The sequence below is a fragment of the Hyperolius riggenbachi genome, chromosome 4, assembly GCF_040937935.1.
Source record: "Hyperolius riggenbachi isolate aHypRig1 chromosome 4, aHypRig1.pri, whole genome shotgun sequence".
Classification (NCBI taxonomy): domain Eukaryota; kingdom Metazoa; phylum Chordata; class Amphibia; order Anura; family Hyperoliidae; genus Hyperolius; species Hyperolius riggenbachi.
Window position 1 is genome coordinate 359,587,969 of NC_090649.1, and position 13,813 is coordinate 359,601,781.

Here is a 13,813-nt window from a genome sequence, read left to right on the forward strand (position 1 = left end):
AACCATAAACAGACAAACATGAAACAGGGGACGCGAGCGCTTGCTTAACGGTTACCTCACCGAGCCTGTAGCAAGCGCAGCGGACAAGACAGACACACGAAAAACAAGAACTAGGCAGGAAGGATCCACCGCTCTTCCGCCAGAGCAAGTGTGATCCAAGCAGGAACATAGATCAGAAAGATCCACAGCCGCTAACGCTAGCGGCTAGTGCGATCTCAGCAAGACAGAACGATTCGCTATCAACCGCCGTTGGTGACAGCGCAATCGCGACCGACAAGACAGAACAGAAGGATCCCCAGCGCTCGCACAAAGTAGCTAGCGCGATCCCAGGAAACAGAACAGAAGGATCCCCAGCGCTAGCACAAAGTAGCTAGCGCGATCCCAGGAAACAGAACAGAAGAGATAGCTGGTAGCAACCGCTGCACCAGCTATACTCCAAGAACATAGATCAGAACCATTTCCTGTCAACCACCATAGGGACAGGACAATGGCAAACAGGCAAGACAAGACAGAACAGGCAATACAGATAATACAACCTGACTGGGCTAGAAGGGGAGCCTAAAGCAACCCCCAGGAATGAACTATACTAGATAGCAATGGCTGACACTCCAGCAGTGTCCATCAGGAACTGAGCAAGGAAGGGAAATGACCAGTAAAGCATTCTGGGAAACATAAAGCTCTTATAGTGCCAGTCATCAAAGAAGGCAGGTAGGGGATTTGCATAACGAATGTATGCAAATTCCCCAGCAAGAGAACAGAACAGAAACTTGCAATGAAAAGACAGGTCTCTGTTCCAGAGACCTGCAGCCCACAGACTAGAGGAATGGACAAACAGCTGTCTGCCTGTGCAGCCAGCTGAGCGGATCATCACACACTGTCACCGGTGCATTCCTCTGTACAGGAAGGCAGTGTGCTATCATACTTTTACTACTTACAATGATTACTCTTGAGGGCTGCATAAAACAGCAAGGCCTTCAGTTTGACATCTGTGATTTAGGCCCAGTGCACACCAAAACCGCTAGCAGATCCTCAAAACGCTAGAGGTTTTTGGAGCAGATTTCAGAGCGATTCTAGGCATGTTTAGAGACGGTTTCTAAACATGCCTAGCATTTTTGGGAGCGTTTTTGTGTAGCAAATTACAATTATTGTTACAGTAAAAGCGGTTACTGAACAGCTTCTGTAACAAAAACGCCTGGAAAACTGCTCTGATCTAGCGTTTTCCAGAGCGGTTTGAGCTTTTCCTATACTTTACATTGAGGCAGAAACGCTTCTGCAAACCGCAAAAGTGCTGCAGGACCCACATTTGCGGTTTGCTAAAAACCTCAAACCACTGGTGTGCACCATCCCATTAAAATACATTAGCCAAGCGTTTTCACAGTCGGAAGCGGTTTGTGGATCGTTTCAAAAACCGCTCAGTGTGCATCAGGCCTCAGACCATGAACAAGCATGCAGATCAGGAGCTCTGACTAAAGTCTGTCCAGATTAGCTGCATGCTTGTATCAGGTGTTTGGTTCAGACACTACTAATGCCAGACAGATCAATAGGATTGCCAAGCAAATGTTAACCCCTGAACATCAGACATGGCCCCAGTCAGTGGAGGACTGGGACTGTTTGGTTAGGGACAAACACAACAAAGGGGCCATAGGATAAGGCCAGTGGAGATGGAAGCATGCTGAATAAAGTAGGTGGTGCTACAAGTGCTAAATATGACATAGCAAAGTTTCAGTGACCCAGCTTTTCAGGGCTCTCCACTTTAGCTCCGTGTTGTGAAGTGTAAATTCCCCACAGAATGCGTTACAGCTTTCTAGTTTACCTCACAGTATGTCCTGTAGTGCCTGCTAACAACTGAGAGGCAGGGATCACCTCTGACAGAGATTGTAGCTACCTATGACTGCTAGCAGATATTGGGAGCTACCAGTGGCATAGCTAAGGAGCTGTGGGCCCCGATGCAAGTTTAACATTGGGGCCTCCCCAAGTACTCTATACCTAACTATTGATACGGCGCACCAAAACCTGCCAATGGCAACTACAATGTCAGAGGTGCAAGGGGATGGGGAGCAGTTTGTTAATGATTACTGCTACTCAAAGAATCTATAGAAGTTATTATTATGAGCACAGGACCAATAGAGAGCTAATACTGCAGCTGAGGGAGGGCCCTTCTGGCCCAAGGGCCCCTATGCAGTCGCAAACTCCGCAACCCCTGTTGCTACACCCCTAGGAGCTACCTATGACTTTTGGCTAATATTGAGGACCACCTGACTACTGACAGGATACTGGGGGCCATCTACGACTGCTGGTCAATATTGGGAGCCACATACTGTATGACTACTCGCAGATATTGGGAGCCACCTATGAGTGCTGGCAGATATTGAGCGCCAGTTATGACTGCTGGCCAATATTGGGGGACACCTATGAGAGTCAGGGATTATTATTATTATTTTTTATTTATATAGCGCCAACATCTTCCGTAGCGCTGTACATAGTACAAACAAATAATGGGGAACAAATATACATAAGAAATACAAGACACTGTACAGTCATGACATTGAATAGAATAGGGATCATCTCTGACAGAGATTGTGGCCATATATGACTGTTGGCAGATATAGGAAGCTACTTATGACTTGTGGCTAATATTGAATTCTGTCTGTGACTGTTCAGATATAGGGAGCCAACTATTACTGCTGGCAGATATTGGGGGACAAATATGACCAGTGGCTGAAACTGTGGGCAACCTATGACTGCTGGCAGGTATTAAAATTCATCTATGACTGATGGTATATAGTGATAGATTGAGCCAGATGGATTAGTCTTTGCTTCATGTACATGAATGAGTCTTGGGCAGCCATGACCCCCAGCCCTGGTTCCCTGGCTGTATTCCCTGGGAATATACTAGTTACTAACCACTTCATACTAGCAACACCACACAAGGCCGCATCCATGTAATAAAGGTGCCTGGAAGAAAGGGAGCAGGGGATTGTCGCTAGTAGAATGTTGGTAAAATTACAGATATTCTACTACTGAATTCCGATTGTAAAATATCAGTAATCTTTATCAATATTTTAACAGGGCTTAAATTAACCCTACTCTCACACAGAACCCTCCCTCTTAAAGGGAACCAGAGAGGAAGCATATCTAAAATATGAAAAAGCAGTTATACATACCTGGGGCTTCCTCCAGCCCCATACGCGCTGATCGATCCCATGCCGCCATCCACTGCTGCCCGCAACTACGAGAACGGGCTCTCGTCGCTGACGTCATCGGAGCCGGGCTACGCAGGAGAAGTGCGCCCTCTACGTATCTCTCCATACACTACTACAAAGATACGCACCTTTGCTATGCTTAGACTGGCTCCGACTGACGGATCAGCGCGGAGCCAGTTCTTATAGCTGCGGGCAGAGGAAGACGGCGGCGTGGGATCGATCAGCCCATATGGGGCTGTAGGAAGCCCCAGGTATGTATAACTGCTTTATTGTTTCAGCTCTGATTTCCTTTAAACCTTAACCCTCCCTCTACCTAACCCTTAAAGAGGAATTCCAGTGAAAATAATGTAATAAAAAGTTGCTTCATTTTTACAATAATTATGTATAAATGATTTAGTCAGTGTTTGCCGATTGTAAAATCTTTTAAATCCCTGATTTACATTCTGACATTTATTACACGGTGACATTTTTACTGTTGGCAGGTGATGTAGCTGCTGCATGCTTTTTCGGCAGTTGGAAACAGCTGTGAACAGCTATTTCCCACAACGCCCTCGATTAATAAAAGTGAGTGCGGTAGTTCAAAGATGGGCTGGAAATTACCGCTAGCGGTAAATGAGGGTTTTTGCAGTGAATTCATAAAAAAAATTCTGAGTGCGAGGTGATTGCGATAGCAATTGGTAAGTGTGAGGTAAGTGTGCAGTGTGGTACGGAAAGCTGTCGGTATAATTTGCTGAGTGCGGTAGTTTGCAGCTGACATTCTAATGGCAAGGTGTATGCTGGGTAGAGGTGGGCAGTTTTAGACACATGTGACTTCTTTTTTTATAATATATATATATATATATATATATATATATATATATATATATATATATATATATATATATATATATATATATATATATATATATAAAACTCTTATAAATTATCTAACTCTGTATGATTTCTAAAAGCCGGGGTGATATTACAACCACCCTTCCTCCTCTGTATCCTTAAAAATTCCATAACATTAAGTTGAAAGGGTTCCATTTGTCACCTAAAATGCTACTGTGTACAGCAAACTCGCCATGTTATTTATTGCTTCCTTCCTCCCCCTTTTTTTTCATGAATACACTTCATTCAGTTTACCGACACAAACAACGTTTTCATTACCGCACTATTACCGCACATGCGGTAAAACATGCGTTAAATTTTATGAGTCCACTATCAACAACATACCATGCGGTAATTTACCGCTTGGGCGATAACGCATGCGGTAATGCTTTATGAATCAAGGCCAATGCAACAAGGTTCACAGACAGGAAACTGCCAGGAGTACCACGGTCCTCAGAGTTTCTTGTGGGAGGGGTTTCACCACAATATCAGTCATACAGAGCCCTCTGATGGTCTGTTTGTGAAAACGAATAGATTTCTCATGTAAAAGGGGGTATCAGCTACTGATTGGGAAAAAGTTAAATTCTTGGTCGGAGTTTCTCTTTAACCCCCCACTCCCCCGGTGGCACCCAACTCTTAACTACCCCTATGGTGGCGCCTAAACCTTAACCTCCCTTTGCCGCAGTCTCGATTTGCAACACTGAGGAAATGTGGGCACACAGAGGCACCTGATAAAACAGCAGGGCCCTGAGCCTTCCTGCTACGGAAATTTAGGCGACCTTAACGCCTACGTGCACCCAAATTTCCTCACATTGCCGCCAATTGCAGCTTTTATAATGGGAGCATATGGCTGTGCCCTTCTTTCCAAGGAGTCTTTTTTTCTGGCTTTAAACAAGGCCTGCTGTTTTGGAGATGTTATCCCAGTTGTTCATCACAATTTAGCCCATGTTGAAGATCCTCATCCATTTCTCCTGGTTTCAACACATCAATCACTAGAACTTTAAAAAGGTGCCAAGAGACAGATCTCGCTCTGATCGAATCTGATCAGAGAGATCTGTAGGCTGGCCATACACTGCAGGCCGGTTCCCGATTCCTTTCAGCATAAATTGTCTCTGGAATTGGCCATGTGACCCTGCATCTGCCACCTCCATCCTCCCAAATGTAAATATGTCCCCTCAATGCCTGTGCATTAAAATCTCACCTGTTACAGCTGCAGCTAGGATCCAGCTGCTGCTCCCTTCCCATTCACATCCCATGTGGCTGCCGCACATAGCACATGGTACGTGTGTGAGGTCACACACACACACACACACACACACACACACACACACACACACACACACACCAGTGCTAAATGCGACAGCCACATGGGACACGAATATGGAAGAAGGAGCATCTGCACACTAGCGGCAGCTGGACCAGGTAAGATTTCAATGCACCGATGAACACATTAACATTTGGGGGGAACAAGGCAGAGGATTGTGTGTCACGTACATTCCGATATCGAACTCAGTTTCCGCCCTGCACCTGATCAGCCACGTCATGCAAACATTTTCCAGCTTGCTTGAACGATGCATACAACCAATTTTGGTCCGAAATTGGTCAAATAATCAACCGAACATACTTGTTACGTTAATCATTTTCATCCGTTTCAATAAAATTATCGAATCAGATGGTCCATCAGGCTGCTAAATCACTAGATGTAGGGCAACCTTTACTTGCGGTCTATATATCCACCATTTGGCAGGTGCGATTGTAACAAAATAATCATTATTCGCTTTATCTGTCAATAGTTTTAATGTTGTAGTATATACAGCATAACTGAGACAGTCAGTAAACAATACAAACAAAGAATAAAGGAGAATGTCCTGCTTATTTGGGCTCACAGTCTATTAAAGTGGTCTGAAAGTCAGCATTTCTACTTCGCTCTAAAAGATTCCTCACAGCTTGAAAGCTACTATCCCAGATTTTTTTTTTTAGCAGAACATCACTGAAATGGTTAAACCAAGCACTTTGTCCTGCTATCCATCTTCAAATCCGCATCCAAACTAGAGATAACAGTATCTTAGTTTGCATTCCAATGTTGATACATGTGTGTAAACACAGTGTAACAAGTGAAAAGGAGCTCTCTGTGAAGCTCTCTGTGCCTAAAGCACACAAACAGCACAGAATAGCTAATTAGAAGATGTTAATATATAATAAAAAAAAAGCAGTTTGAATAAAAAGCAATGCCAGGTTTCAGGGCAAGATAAACTACACTTTGGAAACTTGTAATTAACAGACAATATTACTCATGCACAAAAGCAAATATGATAACTGTATGAGTAATAAGTAGGAAAACACATTTTTATTAAGTGGTATGTCGGAGTTTCAGACCACTAAGGTGTAGATTAAAGGCAGGTAGAAACCCTTCTGAGCAATTGAAAGTTTGTCTCAGCAGAGAACATTTGGAATTCACTTCAAATTGTAAAGATAAAATGGCAGTTGCACACCAAAGCATATTATGGAAAATATGCAACAAATTATTTTTAGATTTAATCTTATTAGTGCAATTATGCTCAGCTTATAAATCAAGAACGTAATGTAATTTGGTTACTCCAATTTAAGTACTCTAATAATCCTGCTAATTATCCGTGCAGTTTCGGTAGAAATATATTTCAGTTTTCAGATTTGCTGATAACAGTAAAGTGAAGTCCACGTTTGTTAAGTCGTTCAATCAGCTTAGTTTTAGAAAATGCTGCGCCTGGTGTATAAACTCCTCCCCTGGAAAACAAAGATAAGTTAATTAAAAAAACAAAAAAACTGTAAAACAAAACAATTTTCCCTAGTGCACATAAATCTGGGGGAAGGCAAATCATAAATGTAACAGGAACTTTTGACCACTTGGCTTGTGCATGTTCTGTACACCTTATGGACCAGATAACTTTAGCATTTCAGCTATGCCCATATTGATTCAGCTATCCATATTGATTCAGCTATAACTGAATCACAGCCTATTAAATCAATAAGTTGCTTCTGAATTCGGGTGCATGGAAAAATATTTTTTTTTGCAAACTAGATATCAAATCCCCATAGCTGTGCATGGTACAAGGGATTCGGATGCCTACTTGCATCAACACAAGACGAAATGGACGCCAGCACTACTGGAAATGGGGCTTTACTCTTTTGCATAAACCATTTTGTTTGTTTAGGCACTCTTTCTTCCCTGTATACAAGTAATAAAAAAATGCTGAAATGTATTTATTTATTGTATTTATAAAGCGCCAACATATTACACAGTGCTGATGGGGGAAAAGGGGGTTAAAACAGGGATAACAGTTTATCAGTTTATCTTGTAGCTTCGGTGGATTTAAGTGCCATTTATCTAATGGCCCTTGTAAATATTTCACATCTAGAAGAAATATATATATATATATACATACATACATACATACATACATACATACATACACACATATACATACACACACATAGATCGTATTTTTTGGACTATAAGGCGCGCCTGATCATAAGAGACACCTAGGTTTAGAGTGCCAAAAAGACGGAAAAAATTATATATATTAAACCTGGTGCACATCCACGGTGAAGGAGCATCTTGTAGATTATGCCCCCTTTATATCTCATGCCCTCTTGTACCTCATGTCTGCCTGTGTCCTCCCCTGTCACCCTTGTGTCCTCCTGTGTCCCCCACGTGTCCGACTCTGTTCTCGTGTGTGCTCCTCTACACCCCTTTCTGCCCCCCCTTGTGTCTTCCTCTATGCCTCTTTGTGTCCCCCCCTGGGCCAGATACATAGATGATATCCTCATCATCTGGGCAGGTAGCCAGATAGAATTTCAGGAATGGGTAGAGATCCTGAATCACAATGATATCAATCTACACTTGACTTCGAGTTGGGGTGGTCTAGAACTGGAATTTCTGGACTTGAAATTGAAAGTAGTGGAGAATAAAATTACAACAAGTACCTTCAGAAAGGCCACAACATACAATATGGTGTTACATGGTGATAGCTACCATCCATCAAGATTGAATGCAAGTTTGCCATACAGTCAAATGCTGCGAATGAAGCATAACAATTCAGTAGAATCTATGGGCAGGCAACAGATGATGGAGGTTAAAACGAGATATGAAACACAAGGTTATAAGGAGGAGGTGCTAAGGTCGGCCATGACTCGAGCAGAGGGAATGGACAGAAGGAAATTATTACAGAAGAAAGTAAAAACTAAGATAAACTGTTTCTTTATGCACTTTTCCCATTCCCCATTGGGAGAACACATAGCAGGAGCTATTAAAAGGAATTGGGGGGTATATATATTTATCAGTTTATTTTTTTTGTACATGATTTTCATAGGAAAAAAGAACAAGAAATAAAGCAAACAAAAGCGAGGGCTACTTTTTTTTACTTAGAGCAAGCATTTGTCCCACATCAAACCAAAACAGAATCCACCAGCACAGCCATGTACTTCCCAGAGTAGGACTAATCTGGGATGGCGAATCTGCCCTTTTATTCTCCATTGAGCACATAAAGAACACAAAATCATGAAGAAGACTTTAAAGGAGAACTGTAGTGAGAGGTATATAGTGGCTGCCATATTGATTTCCTTTTAAGCAATACCAGTTGCCTGGCTGTCCTGTTCACCCTCTGCCTCTAATACTTTTAGCCATAGCCCCTGAACAAGCATGCAGCAGATCAGGTGTTTCTGACATTTGTCAGATCTGACAAAATTAGCTGCATGCTGGTTTCTGGTGTGATTCTGCAGGCAAATAGCTCAGCAGGGCTGCCAGGTAACTGGCATTGCTTAAAAGGAAATCAGTATGGCAACCTCAATGTACCTCTCACTACAGTTCTCCTTTAAAATGTCAGTGCAGAAGAGAGAAATCTAGGATACATATGAATACCGTCAATGGCTTTCCTAGACAAGCAGTGCAATGTATAAAAGCTGAGTGAAAGTTACAATAGCCACAGTAATATAGATGAAAAAAGGATTAATCCTTCCCTTATGTCAGTACTTTGTGAGAACACCTTTTGCTTTAAAGGACTTACGAGGCCAAAATGGCTAAATAAGCAAAGTACCTGAAAGATGTTTAAATGCACGGAGGACGCCGTCCGCGGCCTCCGTGCAGTTCCGCCGGGTCCCCTTCCTGAAATAGCCCCCCCCACAAGCTGGGTCGGGCTCCTAATATGGCCGCCGGAGCTGGCTGCGGCTGCGCAGTCCGCATTGCCGCGAGCGTGGCTGCGCAGCTCTAGGGCCAACCCCTCCGATCCACGCTACAGTGCGTGGTTTGGGGGGGCTGGCCCTAGAGCTGCGCAGCCGCGCTCGCGGCAATGCGGACTGTGCAGCCGCGGCTAGCTCCGGCGGCCATATTAGGAGCAGCACGAGAGCCCGACCCGGCCTGTGAGGTCGCGATAGGCACAGAGGGGCGATTTCAGGAAGGAGACCCGGCGGAACTGCACGGAGGGCGCGGACGGCGTCCTCCGTGCATTTAAACATCTTGCAGGTACTTGGCTTTTTTAGCCATTTTGGCCTCTTAAGTCCTTTAACCAGTTCACCCCCAAGGGTTTTTACTCTAACGGACCAGAGCAATTTTCACTTGTCAGTGCTCCTCCCTTTTATTCCCTAATAACTTTATTACTACTTATCACAAGAAAATGATCTATACCTCGTTTTTTTCGCCACCAATTAGGCTTTCTGTGAGTAGTACATTTTGCTAAGAATATTTTTATTCTAAATGTGTTTTAATGAGAAAAAAACAAAAAAAATTATTTCTCAGGTTTTAGCCATTATAGTTTTAGAATTAAACATTCTCCTGTGGATAAAACAAGCACATATTATTTACCCAGTTGTCCCAATTATTAAACCATTTAAATTATGTCCCTATCACAATGTATGGCGACAATATATTATTTAGAAATATAGGTGTTATTTTTCTGTTTTGTTCTTTTTTTGTTCTGGCCATAATTACCAGCCCCAATGTAATACATTAAAATTAATTTTTCCCCATAAAATATGGATCAAAAAAAGCTGAGTCCATAAGGAAACTATTTATTTATTTATTTTAAGCCGAATTTTTTTTACAAGTGTTTTTTTTTTTGGTGGGAGGGTTGTAAGTGTAATTTTATTAATGATGTGTATGTAATTGTGTATGTCTGTATTTTGTATGTGTAATATACTTTTTGGCCACAAGATGGCGCTAGTGAACACTGTTATAGGAAGTGATCACTTTTTTTTTTTTTTTTTTACACTTTATTGAACAGTAACAATTTCCTGTTTTTGTGAATGGACGTAGCCGCTGTTCGCGGTCACGTCCATTCACTCCAGGCACTGCGATTGGGTAGAGGACTGTTCGGTCCTCTTCCCCAATCACTCAGCAAGGGATCCCGGCGGAATTGGCGGCGGTAGCGGCGCACACACGGCGGTAGCGGCGGCGGGAACGCGCGACGTATTAAAAAGTCATGTTGCTGTTAATAGGGTAAAGCATGACGTTTTAATACGTTAGGGTGTCATTAAATGGTTAATGACAGCCTTTGCACATCTAGAGTGCTCATGCAATACTTCCTCACTGTTTACAGAACTTGTTGAAGCTCAGTCAAATGAAACGCTGTTTGCCAATATGCTGTACTGTAATTCCATACATTTTCAGGACAGCTATAAACCAAACCTTCTGCTTAGTGAGAGTCTATAAATCCAAGCTGTGAATGATTCTTTATCAGTGGCTGGGTAGATGCAGTCATTAGAAGAAGTGTGAAGAGAACAGAATGCTTTTTCTCTTAAGACCCTTAAAAACGGTCTTCCAGGACAGGGAAAATTGTACAGACAGTAATTTACTGCATCTTTCCCCAGCATTGTGCTCCAAGCCACAGCCTGGACTGTCTATGGGTTTAGGCGCCTCTGGGGTTGATGGTTGGGCTCTGACCAGGCCATGCAATGGCATTCACTTTTTACTCTTTCAGCCACTATGTTTTTTGCTGTGCAAGTCAATGTTATATTGGAGGGTGAACCTTCTTCCCATTGGCAACTTACTGGCACAGAAAAGCATGTTTTCCTCAAGAATTTGATGGTATGTTTGCCAATCTATTTTTCCTATTATCCTGACAAGTGCATTGGTCCCTTCTGCAGAGAAACATCTTCACAACAAGGTGTTACTAGCTCCATGATGAGCTGAAAAAGACTCTGAGACAGTATATTTTTCAACTTGGAATCTTCAAGGGAATATACGGTAGCTCAATTGAGACTTAAAGTGGTCTGTCTTCAGGGGTGCACAAACAAGGGCAACTGTGGAGGGCTCTCCTAAACTTCAACAGTGGCCATTTGGCCATGACAGGACCGGTCTCATCTGATCTGAGTTCCACAATTGCAGCAGTCAGTGCATATCTGCTGCTAAATTCTGGGAACCGCATACACCAGTACTGAAACATAGTGTCTTCCATCTGGGTGTGTGGTGGGGTTTGATTCTCTCTCTGTTGTGTTAACATGGGTTATTTTGAATCTCTTGGTTAGCTCGTAGCTACACTGGTGCCAGGTAGTCTATATGAGCAGAATATTATGTTCCAGTTGCCTTGCACTAACTGGGTTTAGTATAAAAACATGTTTATTATAATAACATGCAACACGTTTCATGGGGGTCAGTCCCCCTCCGCAGGCATATTAACCTCCCTGGTGTTATGAATATTTCCAGATGTAGGGTTTAAAAGCCATGATATTTTTTCACAGACCTGTAGACTCTAAATACAAGAAAAAAAAAGCATACTTGCAGTTCTTGCATATAATTCACTCAAGCACAGGATTCCGCTCTGAGCTGCGGATTTCCGTCCTGAGCCTGACTCGGGATTACCACTAAGGAGGTTAACAGAATGCATTGTGGTATTAGACTATTTGCATATGTAGCATCCATTGGTTAATTGCCTGTCCAGCTAAATCACTCAGCAGCTGATCGAAAAAGCTTTTAGAACTTTTACTCATTGTTCTGTTAACCTTCCTGGCGGTAAGTTCGGGGTAAGCCGCGCAGGAGGTTTTCTTATTTTTTTTTTGCTGGACGCAGCTAGCACTTTGCTAGCTGCGCCAGCACACTGATCGCCGCCGCCCTGCGTCCGATCGCCACTATACGTTGCGGCGCGCGCCCCCCCCAGACCCCGTGCGCTGCCTGGCCAATCAGTGCCAGGCAGCGCCGAGGGGTGGATCGGGACTCCCAAAGACGTTAAGACGTCGCTGACGTCATCCCGCCCCGTCGCCATGGCGACGGGGGAAGCCCTCCAGGAAATCCCGATTTCCTGATCGGAGATCGCCGAAGACAATCGAAGCGGGCGGGGGGATGCTGCTGAGCAGCGGCCATCATGTAGCAAAAAAAAAAAACTGCCGCGCTGCCTCCTGGCGGAATTTTTCATACCGCCAGGAGGGTTAAGGATGGATTATTTCCGCTACATGGAGTGCTCATTTGACTGCATGTTCACTGCAAAATCTTGCACATGCAGGCACCAAACCTCAAATGAACTCAAGGCCTTTTACCTGCTTAATTGATCATGACATAATGACAGACTTGCCCACACTTGCCCATGAAATAGCCTTTGAGTCAATTTAAAGCCCTTGAAATTAAGGTATTGTGTTAAAAATGCTTTTTTCTTTGCCTCAAATTTGTATGCAATCATTTTATTCACCTCACTGAATTAAAGCTAAAGGTCTGCACTTCAACTACTTCTGAGTGGTTTCATTTAAAATTATTTTTGATAATGTACAGAACCAAAATTAGAAAAAAAGTTGTCTTTGTCCAACTATTTATGGACCGAACGGTACATAAAATTTAGGTAGACTGTAAACTAAGACCTTCTAATGGACCGGTAGTCTAGTTCATATCCTCTATTTATATTAAGACCATTAAGGCAGGGCAGAGGATTCTAAGGCTAATGATCTAATAGATTTTCCATCTACATAGTGCCTTAAATCTTTCAGATGTTATTTTATATGGAATCTACTGTATTGTAACAGCTTTTAACAGATCAAAATTGCTCTCATGTTTTTCAAAGAAATGCTTTAACCATTTATGCCGCCTGGACGTGATCCTCACGTCCAAGCGGCTGCTGCAGTGATAATGCACGTGTCCCCGTGGGCGATCGCAGGCACCCCCCTGTGCCGCCGTCCGGTAGCCCGGCGATCAATGAATGGAAACGTCATAGGCCGCAATCTTTATGGGAAAAAAAGTTTCCCGTCCTCTTCTCGCTTCTTGGAAGCAAGAAGGACCAAAAAAAATACTCAATGTGGCCAAATAGTAAAACTACATCTACATACATTTTTCAATACATAAAACACATTTTATTACCTATTTTACAAACTAACTGTTTATTCCCCACACCAAAAATTAACCCCAAAAAATTTTTAATGGAAAAAAAAAACTAAAAAACAAAAACAAATAGTTACCTAAGGGACTGAACTTTTTAAATATGCATGTGAAGAAGGTATATGACGAACATTTTTTAAATGAAAAGTATGTAAATAGTGATGGACACAAAACTGAAAAAATGCATCTTTATTTATAAATAAAATATTGGCTCCATATATTGTGATAGGGACAAAATTAAAATGGTGTAATAACCGAGACAAATGGGCAAATAAAATACATAGGTTTTAATTATGGTAGCATGTATTATTTTAAAGCTATAATGGCCGAAAACTGAGAAATAATTATTTTTTTTCCATTATTTTCTTAATATCCCTGTGAAAATGCATTTAGAAAAAAATAATTCTTAGCA

General features: G+C 42.4%; 1 protein-coding gene across 1 annotated transcript in view; it reads right to left on the reverse strand.

Annotated features, from left to right (window-relative positions):
* Positions 1 to 5,851: 5,851 nt before the first annotated feature.
* Positions 5,852 to 13,813, reverse strand: part of LOC137570837 (saccharopine dehydrogenase-like oxidoreductase) — a 196,534-nt gene continuing 188,572 nt past the window's right edge. The window contains exon 12 of the mRNA XM_068279545.1: positions 5,852 to 6,836. Within this exon, the coding sequence (XP_068135646.1) occupies positions 6,731 to 6,836 (106 nt within the window). The 3' untranslated portion in view covers positions 5,852 to 6,730. The remainder of the gene's footprint in view (positions 6,837 to 13,813) is intronic.